The 13,901-nt window shown below is 41.8% G+C and overlaps 1 protein-coding gene across 2 annotated transcripts in view; it reads right to left on the bottom strand.

Moving 5' to 3' along the window:
- Positions 1 to 13,901, bottom strand: part of cpvl (carboxypeptidase vitellogenic like) — a 129,906-nt gene that overhangs the window by 27,529 nt on the left and 88,476 nt on the right. For both annotated transcript variants that reach the window (XM_069914084.1, XM_069914085.1), the window contains exons 12-13: positions 12,270 to 12,443; positions 4,540 to 4,722 (exon numbers count right to left, since the gene is read on the bottom strand). In XM_069914084.1, coding sequence (XP_069770185.1) covers positions 4,540 to 4,722; positions 12,270 to 12,443 — 357 coding nt within the window. The remainder of the gene's footprint in view (positions 1 to 4,539; positions 4,723 to 12,269; positions 12,444 to 13,901) is intronic.

The following is a 13,901-nucleotide window of genomic DNA, read 5'->3' as shown; positions in this document are numbered from 1 at the left end:
ATCTAAAGTGTGAACTCTTTTTCTCTAGCCATGGATGCTGCTCAACTTTCTGAGCACTTGGATGTTACTCTGAAATAATTTCAGATTTCCTACATCTTCCATATTTTATATTTGAATCTGCATTCATTGCTGGAGGAAACCCAGTGGCCCATTTGGATGCTGCAATATTGTACAAATAACAATGTTAATGCATATTTAACTTATCGCAGTTGTGACAGATTATGTTGCGTTTATATTGTACATAGATATGATTTTGGGAGGTACGTTTAGGCAGGTTTTTTAGTGTAGGTTACATACAAACACTTTAAAACAGTTCTTATTTAAAATACTGGACCTCTGCTCATGCTAGACAGGCTGGCGCCAAGAGCCTTTGCAAAAGCTTTGGAGTGTGCCCAAGAGACTTTACTAATTGATTGTTGTTTGGGCAACAGATGAAAGAACTTGTCGGAGCCGCAGGCTGTCTGGAATGGAACTTGGTATTCTAAGAGGGTCATGTGGTTTTGCAAGCAGAGAAAATAAAACAGGCTTTTTCTCAGAGAGAGGGGAGTGGGGAGAGGGGAGAGGGGTTAGTTCAGTCTGGTCAAAGCCCTTGTGGTTCATACAAGAGGAGAGGACTGGCTGCCTAATCTTTCACTTGAAATAAGAGAAACAAAAAGGAACTCTGTGGTGACCTAAAAGAAAGAGGTTATCATCTGGAGAACCCTGATGGGGCAAGTTTCTTCAGCAAGACACTGAAATGGCTGATTACAAGGAATCAGTTGTGGGTGTCCAGCGAACAACAAATCTCTCTCTGAAAATCTACAAGAACGTTCCTGAGCCGTAACCATTTACCTTTCTAGCACCAAAGCCTGGTGAACTTCATGAATGTTAAATTGTGTGCACAGTGTAAGAATTGCCTGCAACCAATGAACTTCGAGGAATGAGAAGTGAGATTGGACTGTGAATCAAAGAACTTTTCTGAACTTATACACACATTACATACATGCACGCTTAGAATTAGAAAGGGGTTAAGTAAGGTTAGTTAAGACAATAGTGATAAGTTAAAGTGTGTTCTGTTTTCATGTTTAAAGATAATTAAAAGTAACTTTTGTTTAAGTAACCATTTGTCTTGGTAAATATCTATTGCTGGTGGGTTTAAGGGTCCTCTGGGCTCGTAACAGAGTGAAGTTGATTGATTTGCAACCAGCAATTAAATAATAATATGAATGGGGACGACAAGAGGTGGCAATGCTACTATTGACTTATAGTTAATTGAAAAGGACACAACTGAAGAGTTAACCTTTTTGTAGGTTTTACAACATGAGAAGACAGCAAGGAAGGTGGAAAAAGAAGCACAAGGCTTTGGTGAGCTCGATTCCAGTGAGGCAAGGCCAGATAAGATATTTGTATTTAAATTAGGAAGAGTTAATGGAGACAGCTAGGTCAGTAGAATAATCTGATTGCAGGATGTGGGAAATCTGGGACAGAACCATTGTTCCTAATGACTACGCCTGCAAGAGGTACATCCAGCTGCAGCTCCTGGGAGACCAAGTTATGGAACTGGAGCAGGAGCTGGATGAATTACAGATCATGCAGGAGGCAGAGGCAATGATAGAGAGGAGCTTCAGGGAGACAGTCACCCTCAAAAGTCAAGAGGCAGGTAATTCGATGACTATCAAGAGAGGGAAGGGGAACAAGCAGACAGTTCAGAGCACCCCTGTGGCTGTTCCCCTCAACAATAAGTATACTATTGGGAGAGGATAAACGATCTACCAGGGTCAAGTTGTGGTGGTCATGACTCTGACATAGAGGCTGGCCCCTTGGCTCAGAAAAATGGGGGGGGTGGGAAAGAAGAGGAGAGCTATGGTGATCGGAGACTCGTTGGTTAGATGGGTGGATAGGAGGTTCTGTGAACGAGATCGAAGCTCCCGGATGGTATGTTGCCTCCAAGGTGCCAGGGTCATGGATGTCTCTGATCGAGTTCACAGCATTCTGGAGGGGGTGGGGGGGGAAAGAGAGTGGTGTCCATGTGGGGACCAATGACATAGATAGGAGTAGTGATGAGGTCCTAAAGAGGGAGTATGGGGAGTTAGGTAACAAGTTAAAAAGCAGGACCTAAAGGGTGGTAATCTCAGGATTACTGCCTGTGCCACGTGCCTGAGAGGGTAGGAATAGGAAGCTGTGGCAGAAGAGTTGGTGCAGGTGGCAGGGGTTCAGCATCGTGGATCATTGCGATCTCTTTTGGGGAAGTCTGATCTGTACAACAGGGATGGGCTACACCTGAACTGGAGAGCAGGTTTGCAGTTGGGAAGGGTTTAAACTAGTTTGGCAGGGGGGTGGGAACCAAAATGTGAGTGCAGCGAATAGGGCAGAAGGTAAAAAGCATGATGCTATGTGTTCTGAGTTTGTGAGATAGGACAGTCAGGGGACAAAACATAACATTAGCCAGTTAGGGGGTTTGAAATGTGTCTATTTCAACTCTACTGAGTATCAGGATTAAAGGGGATGAACTTAGAGCATGGATCAATACATGGAAGTGCGCGGTTGTGCCCATTACAGAGACTTGGCTGAAGGAAGGTCAGGATTGACTGATGCAGGTACCGGGGTTTAGATGTTTAAAAGGATGGGAGGTAAGAGAGGGTGGGGGAGTAGCATTTCTGGTCTGCTATAGAAAGGGCCAAGTGTCCACTGAGTCAGTGTGGGTGGAAGTTAAAAATAGGAAGGAAGCTATCACTGTGCTGGGAGTAGTCTACAGGCCTCCAAATAGCCCTCGGGATACCGAGGAGCAGTAAGCAGGCAGACTTTGGAATGGTGCAGGAAATACAAGGTTGTAGTTATGGGCGATTTCAACTTTTTTAATAGTGACTGGCACCTCCTTTCTGGGTTCAGAATTGGGCAGAAAAGTGGCAGATGGAGTTAAATGTGAATTGATGCATTTTGGAAGGACAAACCAGAAGGCTCAGTACAGGGTTAATGGTTAATGGTTGATTACTTAGGAGAGTGGATGAATAGAGGGACCTTGAGGTTCAAATCCTTACATCCTTCAACACAGGTTGATAGGATAGTTAAGAAGGCCTATTGGATGTTGGGCTTCATTAATAGGAGGACTGAGCTCAAGAGTAGGGAGGTCATGTTGCAACTTTACAAATCTCTGGTGGGACCATACTTGGAGTATTGTGCTAATTTCTGGTCACCTCATTATAGGAAGGATATGGAAGCTCTGGAGAAGGTGCAAAGGAGATTTACCAGGATGTTGCCTGGATTGGAAAATAAGTCTTATGATGCAAGTTTAGCAGAGCTGGGACTTTTTTTTTGGAGTAGAAGGATGAGAGAAGACTTAATAGAGGTCTAGAAGATTATGAGTGGCATAGATAGGATAGATAGCCAGCACCTGTTTCCCAGGGCAGGAATAGCAAACACCAGAGGACATGTGTACAAAGTGAAGGGAGGGAAGTTTAGGGGAGATATCAGGGATAAGTTGTTGTGTTTTTATATATATAACACAGACAGACAGACAGACAGACAGACAGACACACACACACACACACACACACACACACACACACAGATGCGGGTGTCAGGAATGGCTTGCCAGGGATGGTGGTGGAAGCTGAAACATTAGGGACATTTAAGCAACTCCTAGACAGGCACATGGATGGAAGAAAATAGAGTGTTATGGGGTAGGGAGGGTTTAGTTTTTTTAAGGACTATATGGGTCAGTACAATATCGAGGGCTGAAGGGCCTGTACTGTGCTGTAGTGTACTATGTTCTAGAATGAGTTCTCCATCATTGAGAAAAGATGGTTTTGTTATGCAAAGTTCAAGTCAGATGACGGGCTGGAAAATTAGAAGAGGAGAGGTGCATGTCATATACTTGGATCAGGAAAAATTTTCAAATGGTTAAAGGATAAACAAAGAAAGGCAAAGCCACAATGGTATTCATCATTAAGAATAAAAATTGAATGAACTCAATCCACTGTGGCGAAAGCCAAAGGCAGTCAATGAGAGGAAGGTATCTTCCACTGGATACCACATAAAAGAAATGAGCTAATGTCGAGATACATTTACAATTTCTGAAAAGTCAAAAGATTGTACTCGAATAAAATTCTCAGACATAAATCAGACAAAATACTCACTTTTATTTCTGGTGGCTGCAATTTAATGTTTTGACATAAAGGATATCACACAAAAAAAACCACACAGGACCGACCAAATTTGTGGTCCCAGAAACTAGAACTATCAAATTAGAAGAAAACTTACATTCGATTCAAAGACATCATCACATTGAAGACTACCTCTTAATTTCCAGCCCTTTCTCCATTTTGCCAGTATCTCCAATATCTGGTTGTTTAATTTCATGTTTTATGCCAATATTTGGAAAAAACTGTTTTTTAATTGGTAAATAATGAATAATTATTAATCTTTTGTATAAACTGGTCTGTTGAAAGAAGGCAGCAAAGGTACAGCTTGTGCATTACACAAAAAACTCAATAAATGGTAAGTGTTGTCTAAACTCTAAGGGACAATAATTCAACACTGGTGTATGTGCAATCATCGTACCTGATAAAATTCCCCAACTTTTCGAACATAGCCAGCCACTTCTTTGTCACTGGGATCGACAAACCAATAGTGTCTATCTGCCTTCTTGTACTCCTCAGCTTTGGACCACGGCACAGTAAGCAGGAACCGCTCGGTTAATGGAGCTGCTACAATTATGTCAAGCTGGCCATTATAGAACAATACCTAAAGAAGAAAAATTCGGATGAAATACAAATGATTTTTGCAAGTAGTACTAAACCAGAATAGATCGCATGCTGAAGAAAATGGAATTTTAGAACAGCAAGTTATAGAAGTATTATTGCCGGTTTTTCAGAATTTTGATTGCAATGTTTCTCTGTGCAAGTTGGTGGATATTAGCTTGCTCAACCCTGGTACATGAAATACTGGAACATTAAGCATACAAAAGAAGCCAATAAATTGGCTGCAATGGGATTTACTTAAGCTTTAGGAAAAAGAAATCTGAAAGAAAGAACAATTACTTAGTGTTCTGTGCAGAGCCCACACAGCTGTTGTATGGACTTTGCAATGTGGAAGTCATCAAGTGGTCCCTGAACACATGACAAGGATTAAAATACAATACGCAGTGTAGTCTGGAGAGACTTAATTAGTCGAGATAACAATCCATGAATTAATTTCTGCAACTGACAAATTTCTACCAAACATCATTTGAAGTTTGGAGATTTGAAATAATTACATTTCTGAAACTCTACAATGTGGGGCAGAAATCAAGCAGAAGAGAAGAAACAAAAGGAACATCTCCAAACAGCTTTAAAATGGCCAAATCTGTTATTTGCAACAACATGGAAGGCTGCATTCATTTTTGAACATGTGTAAAATATTTTGCTTGCTTGCTTTTATTGATCTGAAATGTTTTTATTTGTGACCAGTCTCTGTAACCCTTCTTTTTCTTTTTTTCTTTGGCTTGGCTTCGCGGATGAAGATTTATGGAGGGGGTAAAATGTTCACGTCAGCTGCAGGCTCGTTTGTGGCTGACAAGTCCGATGCGGGACAGGCAGACACGGTTGCAGCGGAAAATTGGTTGGTTGGGGTTGGGTGTCAGCGTCTAAGCAATCAGCAGGTCAGTCAGTACATGAAGATTTAACTGCAGTTATCATTTTACAGTTGGGTTTCGTACCAGGTGAGACAGAAGGCCATGATGCTAAAAGAGATCTGCAGAAGCTGGGGTCTGTCTGCACAAAACTACAGTACACAAAAGTGCTGGAGAAGCTCAGCAGGTTATGGTTTTATTGAAAATAAAAGTCAGTTGATGTTTTGGCCCTCAGGAACCCCAATGAGGGGCTCAGCTCTTAAACATCATCTGCTTTCTTTACTTCTTATGGATGCTGCATTATCTGCTGAGTTTCTCCAGAACTCTGAAACAGAGATCCTTGGACTGAAAAAAACAATTGAGGGAGTACGGAGGGAAAATGTAAAGAGAAACAAAATATCTATTTAAAAACAAATCATGTGGAAATGGGGTAATGGTCAACATTAAAAATGCAGGTTAAATAGTTAAATATCGGCTTCAAAATAATCTGAAGGCAGAGCAAAACTTTATAAAGAGATGCAAATCTTAAAAGAGAAACTCAAATTAAATCACAAATCAGATGTAACAAGACAGATAAAATGCACGTGAGAGCATAAACTCGAGGGAATGTTTGCAGATAAGTAGAAGAAAGGCTCAAAAAAGCCAGATCATCCTAGAAAATATGCCTGAATATCACTGACCAGAAGTGTTTAATGATATTAAGATCATTCAACAAATCCTCCATTAGTTATGTTCCATGGACCATATTACGAGGGTGGCCAAACTTGCTTGATGCAAGAGCCACATTCAATATACTTCAGATGTTTGAGAGTCGCCAAGATATGAAAAAAATAGTACATGCACATTTTATTTTTTAAAATTTATATAAATATTAAGAAATACATGTACGTAATAATATTTATTCATGTATGGAGTTTTTAAACTGTTAATCACACATTCTGTATACATACCAAATATTTTGTTTATATTGGTAAATCAGTGTTCGGGGCATCAGAAGATCAGATGGGAGTGTGGCCGGGGCCTTGGTGGGAGTCCGCTGCTAGAGCGTCGGTAGGTCTGGTGGGTGACCAGCGCCTAGGTGAGATTCCGCAGTCAGGGCATCGGGAGCCCTGGAGGGCGGGCAGCCTGGATCACACAAGCACTTCACTGCCCGCAACATCCATTGGCGCCACAATCAGGTGATCATAAGCCACACCCACTACCATCGTGAACCGACATATTTCTATGAGCTGCACATTGTATGTCAAAGAGCCGCACGTGGCTCATGAGCGTGCTCTGACCACCATTGATATACACAAACAATGCATCTTCATTGAATAAAAACTGCTCTTCGTTTGTGGCTGACAAGTCCGATGCGGGTCAGGCAGACACAGTTGCAGCAGTTGCAGGGGAAAATTGGTTGGTTGGGGTTGGGTGTTGGGTTTTTCCTCCTTTGCCTTTTGTCAGTGAGGTGGGCTCTGCGGTCTTCTTCAAAGGAGGTTGCTGCCCGCCAAACTGTGAGGCGCCAAGATGCACGGTTTGAGGCGATATCAGCCCACTGGCGGTGGTCAATGCGGCAGGCACCAAGAGATTTCTTTAGGCAGTCTTTGTACCTTTTCTTTGGTGCACCTCTGTCACGGTGGCCAGTGGAGAGCTCGCCATATAACACGATCTTGGGAAGGCGATGGTCCTCCATTCTGGAGACGTGACCCACCCAGCGCAGCTGGATCTTCAGCAGCGTGGACTCAATGCTGTCGACCTCTGTCATCTCGAGTACTTCGATGTTAGGGATGAAAGCGCTCCAATGAATGTTGAGGATGGAGCGGAGACAACGCTGGTGGAAGCGTTCTAGGAGCCGTAGGTGATGCCGGTAGAGGACCCATGATTCGGAGCCAAACAGGAGTGTGGGTATGACAACGGCTTTGTATACGCTTATCTTTGTGAGGTTTTTCAGTTGGTTGTTTTTCCAGACTCTTTTGTGTAGTCTTCCAAAGGCGCTATTTGCCTTGGCGAGTCTGTTGTCTATCTCGTTGTCGATCCTTGCATCTGATGAAATGGTGCAGCTGAGATAGGTAAACTGGTTGACCGTTTTGAGTTTTGTGTGCCCGATGGAGATGTGGGGGGGCTGGTAGTCATGGTGGGGAGCTGGCTGATGGAGGACCTCAGTTTTCTTCAGGCTGACTTCCAGGCCAAACATTTTGGCAGTTTCCGCAAAACAGGACGCCAAGCGCTGAAGAGCTGGCTCTGAATGGGCAACTAAAGCGGCATCGTCTGCAAAGAGTAGTTCACGGACAAGTTTCTCTTGTGTCTTGGTGTGAGCTTGCAGGCGCCTCAGATTGAAGAGACTGCCATCCGTGCAGTACCGGATGTAAACAGCGTCTTCATTGTTGAGGTCTTTCATGGCTTGGTTCAGCATCATGCTGAAGAAGATTGAAAAGAGGGTTGGTGCGAGAACACAGCCTTGCTTCACGCCAATTGTTAATGGAGAAGGGTTCAGAGAGCTCATTGCTGTATCTGGCCCGACCTTGTTGGTTTTCGTGCAGTTGGATAATCATGTTGAGGAACTTTGGGGGGCATCCGATGCGCTCTAGTATTTGCCAAAGCCCTTTCCTGCTCACGGTGTCGAAGGCTTTGGTGAGGTCAACAAAAAAACTGCTACAATGTTATTTAAATCACAGAGTTCTTTTTAAATCTCACCTTTGGGGATTAACTTTTAGTTATTAATGAGTTGCTTAATATCAGCTCAAATTCCAAATAGTCACATGGTTAACCTGAAGAATCTTGCAGGCAGATGAAACACTTGCTGAAAGCAAGTGGAAGCCCATAAACTTGAAGCTTGAAAGAATTTTGAAAGCGCTGGTTAAATCCTGTTGCATCTGCCCAGAAGATCTAAACATTAATAATCTTGATCAAGCCTATTTTATTTCTCCCTTGTGAAGGCCAGTTTCTAGGAATTTTGAAAGAATTTATCGAAATCAGTATTTGAATAACTGCAACAAAAAAAAAATTAGATATTTTTTTGTTGGAAAGAATAATGATCAAGGAATTCATGAGGTAGATGATGAGGGAAACAATGTTTGAGTAAGAATTACATTCAATCTATTCTGCTGTGTATTTCCCCTCTCTCACTCCAGGTATTTAATAACTATGGCTGATTTTAATGATCATTATTACACTCAGCATTTTCCAAGGACACCTTTCCCTACTTTTCATAAACATTTTCCAAGTTGAGCAATAAATTAGATAATTTTGAAACCAAATTAGATACCTTCAGAAATGGGCAAAAGGACAGTGAAAGGGATGTCCTTTTGATCTTAAGCGACCAAATGAAATGCTCACACTAACCATCTGAGATGTTCACTTGTACAAAACAATATTTATTTATTTTATATATATATCCACCTCCAGTGGGCTGATAACGCCTCAAACCGTGCATCTTGGCGCCTCACAGTTTGGCGGGCAGCAGCCTCCTTTGAAGAAGACCGCAGAGCCCACCTCACTGACAAAAGGCAAAGGAGGAAAAACCCAACACCCAACCCCAACCAACCAATTTTCCCTTGCAACCGCTGCAATCGTGTCTGCCTGTCCCGCATCGGACTGGTCAGCCACAAACGAGCCTGCAGCTGACGTGGACTTTTTACCCCCTCCATAAATCTTCGTCCGCGAAGCCAAGCCAAAGAAGAAAAGAAGATATATATATATATATGTGTGTGGGGTGTGTGTGTGTGTGTGTGTGTGCGTGTGTGTGTAAAATACTTATCCTGCATATGTATTGTTTGTCAGTATGTGGGTTATGTCTGGTTGTGTGTCTGCATGTTTTATACTGAGGACCAGAGAACACTGTATTATTGGGTTTTACTTGTACAATCATATAATAATAAATTTGACTCGACTTGAATGTTAGAACAGCAGTCGTGTTGCCTATTCATTTTAACAATAACATCCAATCAGCAGCAAAAGTCCTGCATCCCTTCGTAATTTCAGCAAGGATTCCCATTTCATGTATAAGTGACACCTGCTCTCCCAGCATACAGTACATTGTGACTGCTGCAAATGGTTAAGTCATAGTGAAGGCATTTATGAATTGCCAAAGAAACGTGGCATAACTCCTTCTGACACTTCAGTGAGGGTTTGGTGGATTAAAGCAGACCAGCCGACATACACAAGGAACCAGAAAATCCTTCAACTACCCAAACCGAAGGTGGAGGGTGGCAATAACTCTGGAGGTCAGAGTCGGGAGTGAGATCATGAGTGAGAGCTACTCTGCCTCAGCTGTGGTCAAAGTCATCTTCACTGTCAAATGCATCTTCCAATTAATTTTACCACTACACCACCACAGACAATGCTCAGTTATCCTACTTCACCATTCATCCACCAACATTCTCCATCATTCAGGACCAGTATCCAACAGTGATATCCCTTGCTATGCTTTCAATTTCAGTGAGCCATGGACCATGTGTCTATTCACGTTTATGCAATGGTGTCTTACGACCACTCCAACCATCCAATCCACACCTCATACATGTTACCAACTGTTCATGAACATCAATAAAATAGCAGATGTTGTGTTCGTTACCAACTATTCAATTGTAACAAATACTGTATTTGACAACATAGAGGATCCCCCCCCCTTCCCCCCCACCCCCAAAATCACCTCAGAAACCACACCGGGTCCTCTAAACGAAGGTGACATTTTGGAGCTGCCATTTTGGGCACTGTAGTGGAGGCTTTCATCCGTAAGATGGTGACTGGATGAATGCGCTCAAGCTACACCATTGCATACAAACTAAAAGTTGTAATGCATGCTAAGGAGCACAGTAATTAAAGGTTTTGGAGCATTGCTTACAGCAAAATGGTACATAAATGGAGAAAGCAAGAAAAATGGCTAGAGATTGCTAAAAAGGGTAAAGTCACCTTTGTTGCCCAGCCACAACTTGAAGAGGAGTTAAATTACTGGGTCCTAAATGAAAGAGAAGCAGGGAAATGCATTTCTACCAAGATGAGACAAGGAGATTACTTGAAGACCGTGATACCAGCAGCATTGATGCTGAGTTTTTGGGCTTTGAATGGTGCCCAAAAATGATGACGATTAAAGTCTTTGTTACAGAATGTTGTGATGTTTTATTGTGTTTTTGTTTATGATAGTTACTTGTTCTAATGTTCTCTTGTTAATTACAGCATTATTAAAACAATTTTTACTGATGTCCTGGTTGCATGTTCTGTCCAAGTTTTACCTGTAAATACACTAAAACAAAATTTTCCTAAAATTTACCACTAAAATGGGGGAGGGGGTCTTATATGCTATCAAATACGGTACATCATCCAAACACATCGGATAATCTAAAGATTGTCTAAATCTAAAGTAGAAAAAAAGATGAAAGAAAAATCATCCAAACACAGCACAAGATCCATCATTTACTTCCCTCTCTTATTGGACAAATGTGATTCCAAGACCTCATTCTCTGGATAAACAGTGCTCACAATCACTGGTGTAGCACCATTGAAGATGATGCTATCCCCCTACCTGATCATCCTTTTCACATCTCTCCTCATGTAGATACAACTCCAACTGCCCTATGTTTCTCAACCTGTTCTCTTGTCTGTCTCCATTACCCTTTTCCCAATAGAAAAATGTCATTTCTAATGATGATCCCACACTCTGGAATTTCTTCCATTTCTCAACTTTCAAGTCCTGTTCTTCCTTCAAGTTTCACTAAAGATCTAACCTAATTGGAAAAAAAATGCTTTCAGCTCTATCAAAGATATTTTAAAACTGTTGCAAAGATTGGACAGAAGGATCCACCCTCACTACCTGTTGATATCACTGAATGTGTCCTATTTTGGTTCAGTTGCCATTTTTGTTCATGTTTGTGCATGCAACAGAAAGGCGAGCTATTGTTGTGTTCTGCACCCCCAATTATACTATCATTTTGACAGAAATTAAAGACTATTGTCTCAGTTCGCATCTTCTTCTTATTTCTTTGGCTTGGCTTCGCGGACGAAGATTTATGGAGGGGTATGTCCACGTCTGCTGCAGGCTCGTTGGTGACTGACAAGTCCGATGCGGGACAGGCAGGCACGGTTGCAGCGGTTGCAAGGGAAAATTGGTTTGTTGGGTTTGGGTGTTGGGTTTTTCCTCCTTTGTCTTTTGTCAGTGAGGTGGGCTCTGCGGTCTTTTTCAAAGGAGGTTGCTGCCCGCCGAACTGTGAGGCGTCAAGATGCACAGTTGGAGGCGATATCAGCCCACTGGCGGTGGTCAATGTGGCAGGCACCAAGAGATTTCTTTAAGCAGTCCTTGTACCTCTTCTTTGGTGCACCTCTGTCTCGGTGGCCAGTGGAGAGCTCACCATATAACACGATCTTGGGAAGGCGATGGTCCTCCATTCTGGAGACGTGACCCACCCAGCGCCCTTGGGTCTTCAGCAGCGTGGATTCGATGCTTGCGGACTCTGCCAGCTCGAGTACTTCGATGTTGGTGATGAAGTCACTCCAATGAATGTTAAGGATGGAGCGGAGACAGCGCTGATGGAAGCGTTCTAGGAGCCGTAGGTGATGCCGGTAGAGGACCCATGATTCGGAGACGAACAGGAGCGTGGGTATGACAACGGCTCTTATAAACGGCTCAGTTCTTATAAATCTATGTCAAAACTTGTCCTTGGAACATTTGTTAAATGTACCTATATTTACAAAATGTTGCTCTTACCCTGTAATTGTTCATTAATATGGTCAACCACGGTTTCACTGATTGCATAAGATCATCCAACAGATAGTGTTCCACCTCTGATCCATCATGGAAGGTCAGATTTCCCACGTGAATGGATTCCCTCACTTTTGGCTTTGATAAGTAGTCACTGAAGTACGTTTGCTCTGGTGGCTCCTGTTGGAATTAAAATCCATGGGGAACATCAAATAACAACATGAAGTGAAGACTTTTAAAATGATTTACAAGAAGAACACAACATATAATATAAATTAGATTTTTTTTTTAAAACCATGAATTAAATAGATCAAATTTTTATTTTACATACTCATCATCTTGAAGGGATACTGGTTAGAAATTCCTATTTTGCAACTTATAATAAAATTAGCTCTGTAGCAAAGTGTCCCCAGGTCTGCTGTCCTTTAGTCTCTTTCTTGGCCCAATCTTCTTATTCCACCCCTACTCACCCCCAAATTCTCATACATTTTGATAGTTTTTCCATGTTTGACCTCTTCTGTCTTTCTTGACTTCAATTCTTCCCCTACTCTCAACTTTTAAAACCACAGCTGAAAACTTCACTTGATTTGAGGGTGGTACATTTTAGAGGGGATTAGGTACTAATTATAGGAAATACACAGGTAAAACTAATTTTACTTGAGCAACTGAAGATAAGTTTTGCAAGATCTCCAACACAATTAATTGTCAAAACACCTGTCAATTTTACTTTTGAACAGGCAATATTTCTATTATGCAACATCAATCCTTCATATTTCTAGTTATATTTTTCATTAAGAATGACTTCAAAATCTTTTATGAACAATATGTAAATATTTTAGAATTGATACACCAATTTATATTATACCAAAGTTGCATACAACCTTGTGTGGTTTTGACATAGTTGAACCTTTCCAAAACAACACAAATATTAACCATTATTGAATTGCTTCCCATCTCTCACTTCTTTAGCTTGATAGATTTTTATAAATCGGAGTCATCAAATTTGGGGAAAATTAAAGCCGCACCTACCAATGCTTTCACCAGTCCATGCTGTAACATGTCTCAACGGGTAGAAATTAAAATCTGTTAAAATGATTTAATAATGCTCCCAAACAATCCTGCAGGTGAGAATATTTCTCATTCAGCCACAGATGGAGTTCCCAGGTAAACGACTAAATGAAACATAAAAGTCTGCAGATGCTGTGATTGTCATAAAAACACACCAAAATGCTGGAGGAACCAGCTGGTCTTTCAGCGTCCACCAGAATAATTCTGGGCCCTTCTTCAAGGAAGGAGCAGAATGAGCCAAAAGCAGGATATTTCAGAATTCAGACAATGCTGGCTGGGGGAAGGAATCCAGACCAACAAAAGGTGTTAATGCATATGATAAGGAGAGAGGTGAGAATTTATTATTTCTGTGTGAAAGGAGACAGGGAACAGGGAGAGCTCGGGTAAGGTGATGGGGGAAAAGAAATAAGGAGAAGTGGTGCGGGGAAATTAATGAAAACCAGAGAAGTTGATATTAATGCCATCCAGTTAGAGAATGCCCAGTCGGAAGATGAGGTGTTGTTCCTCCAATTTGCAGTGGTCTCAGTCTGGCAATGCATGAGACTGTGGACAGACACGCTAGCAAGGGAA

Source organism: Narcine bancroftii, chromosome 1, assembly GCF_036971445.1.
Source record: "Narcine bancroftii isolate sNarBan1 chromosome 1, sNarBan1.hap1, whole genome shotgun sequence".
In the NCBI taxonomy this organism is placed as follows: domain Eukaryota; kingdom Metazoa; phylum Chordata; class Chondrichthyes; order Torpediniformes; family Narcinidae; genus Narcine; species Narcine bancroftii.
Note: the sequence above shows the minus strand (reverse complement) of the source record. Positions and strands in the feature narration are given on the sequence as shown.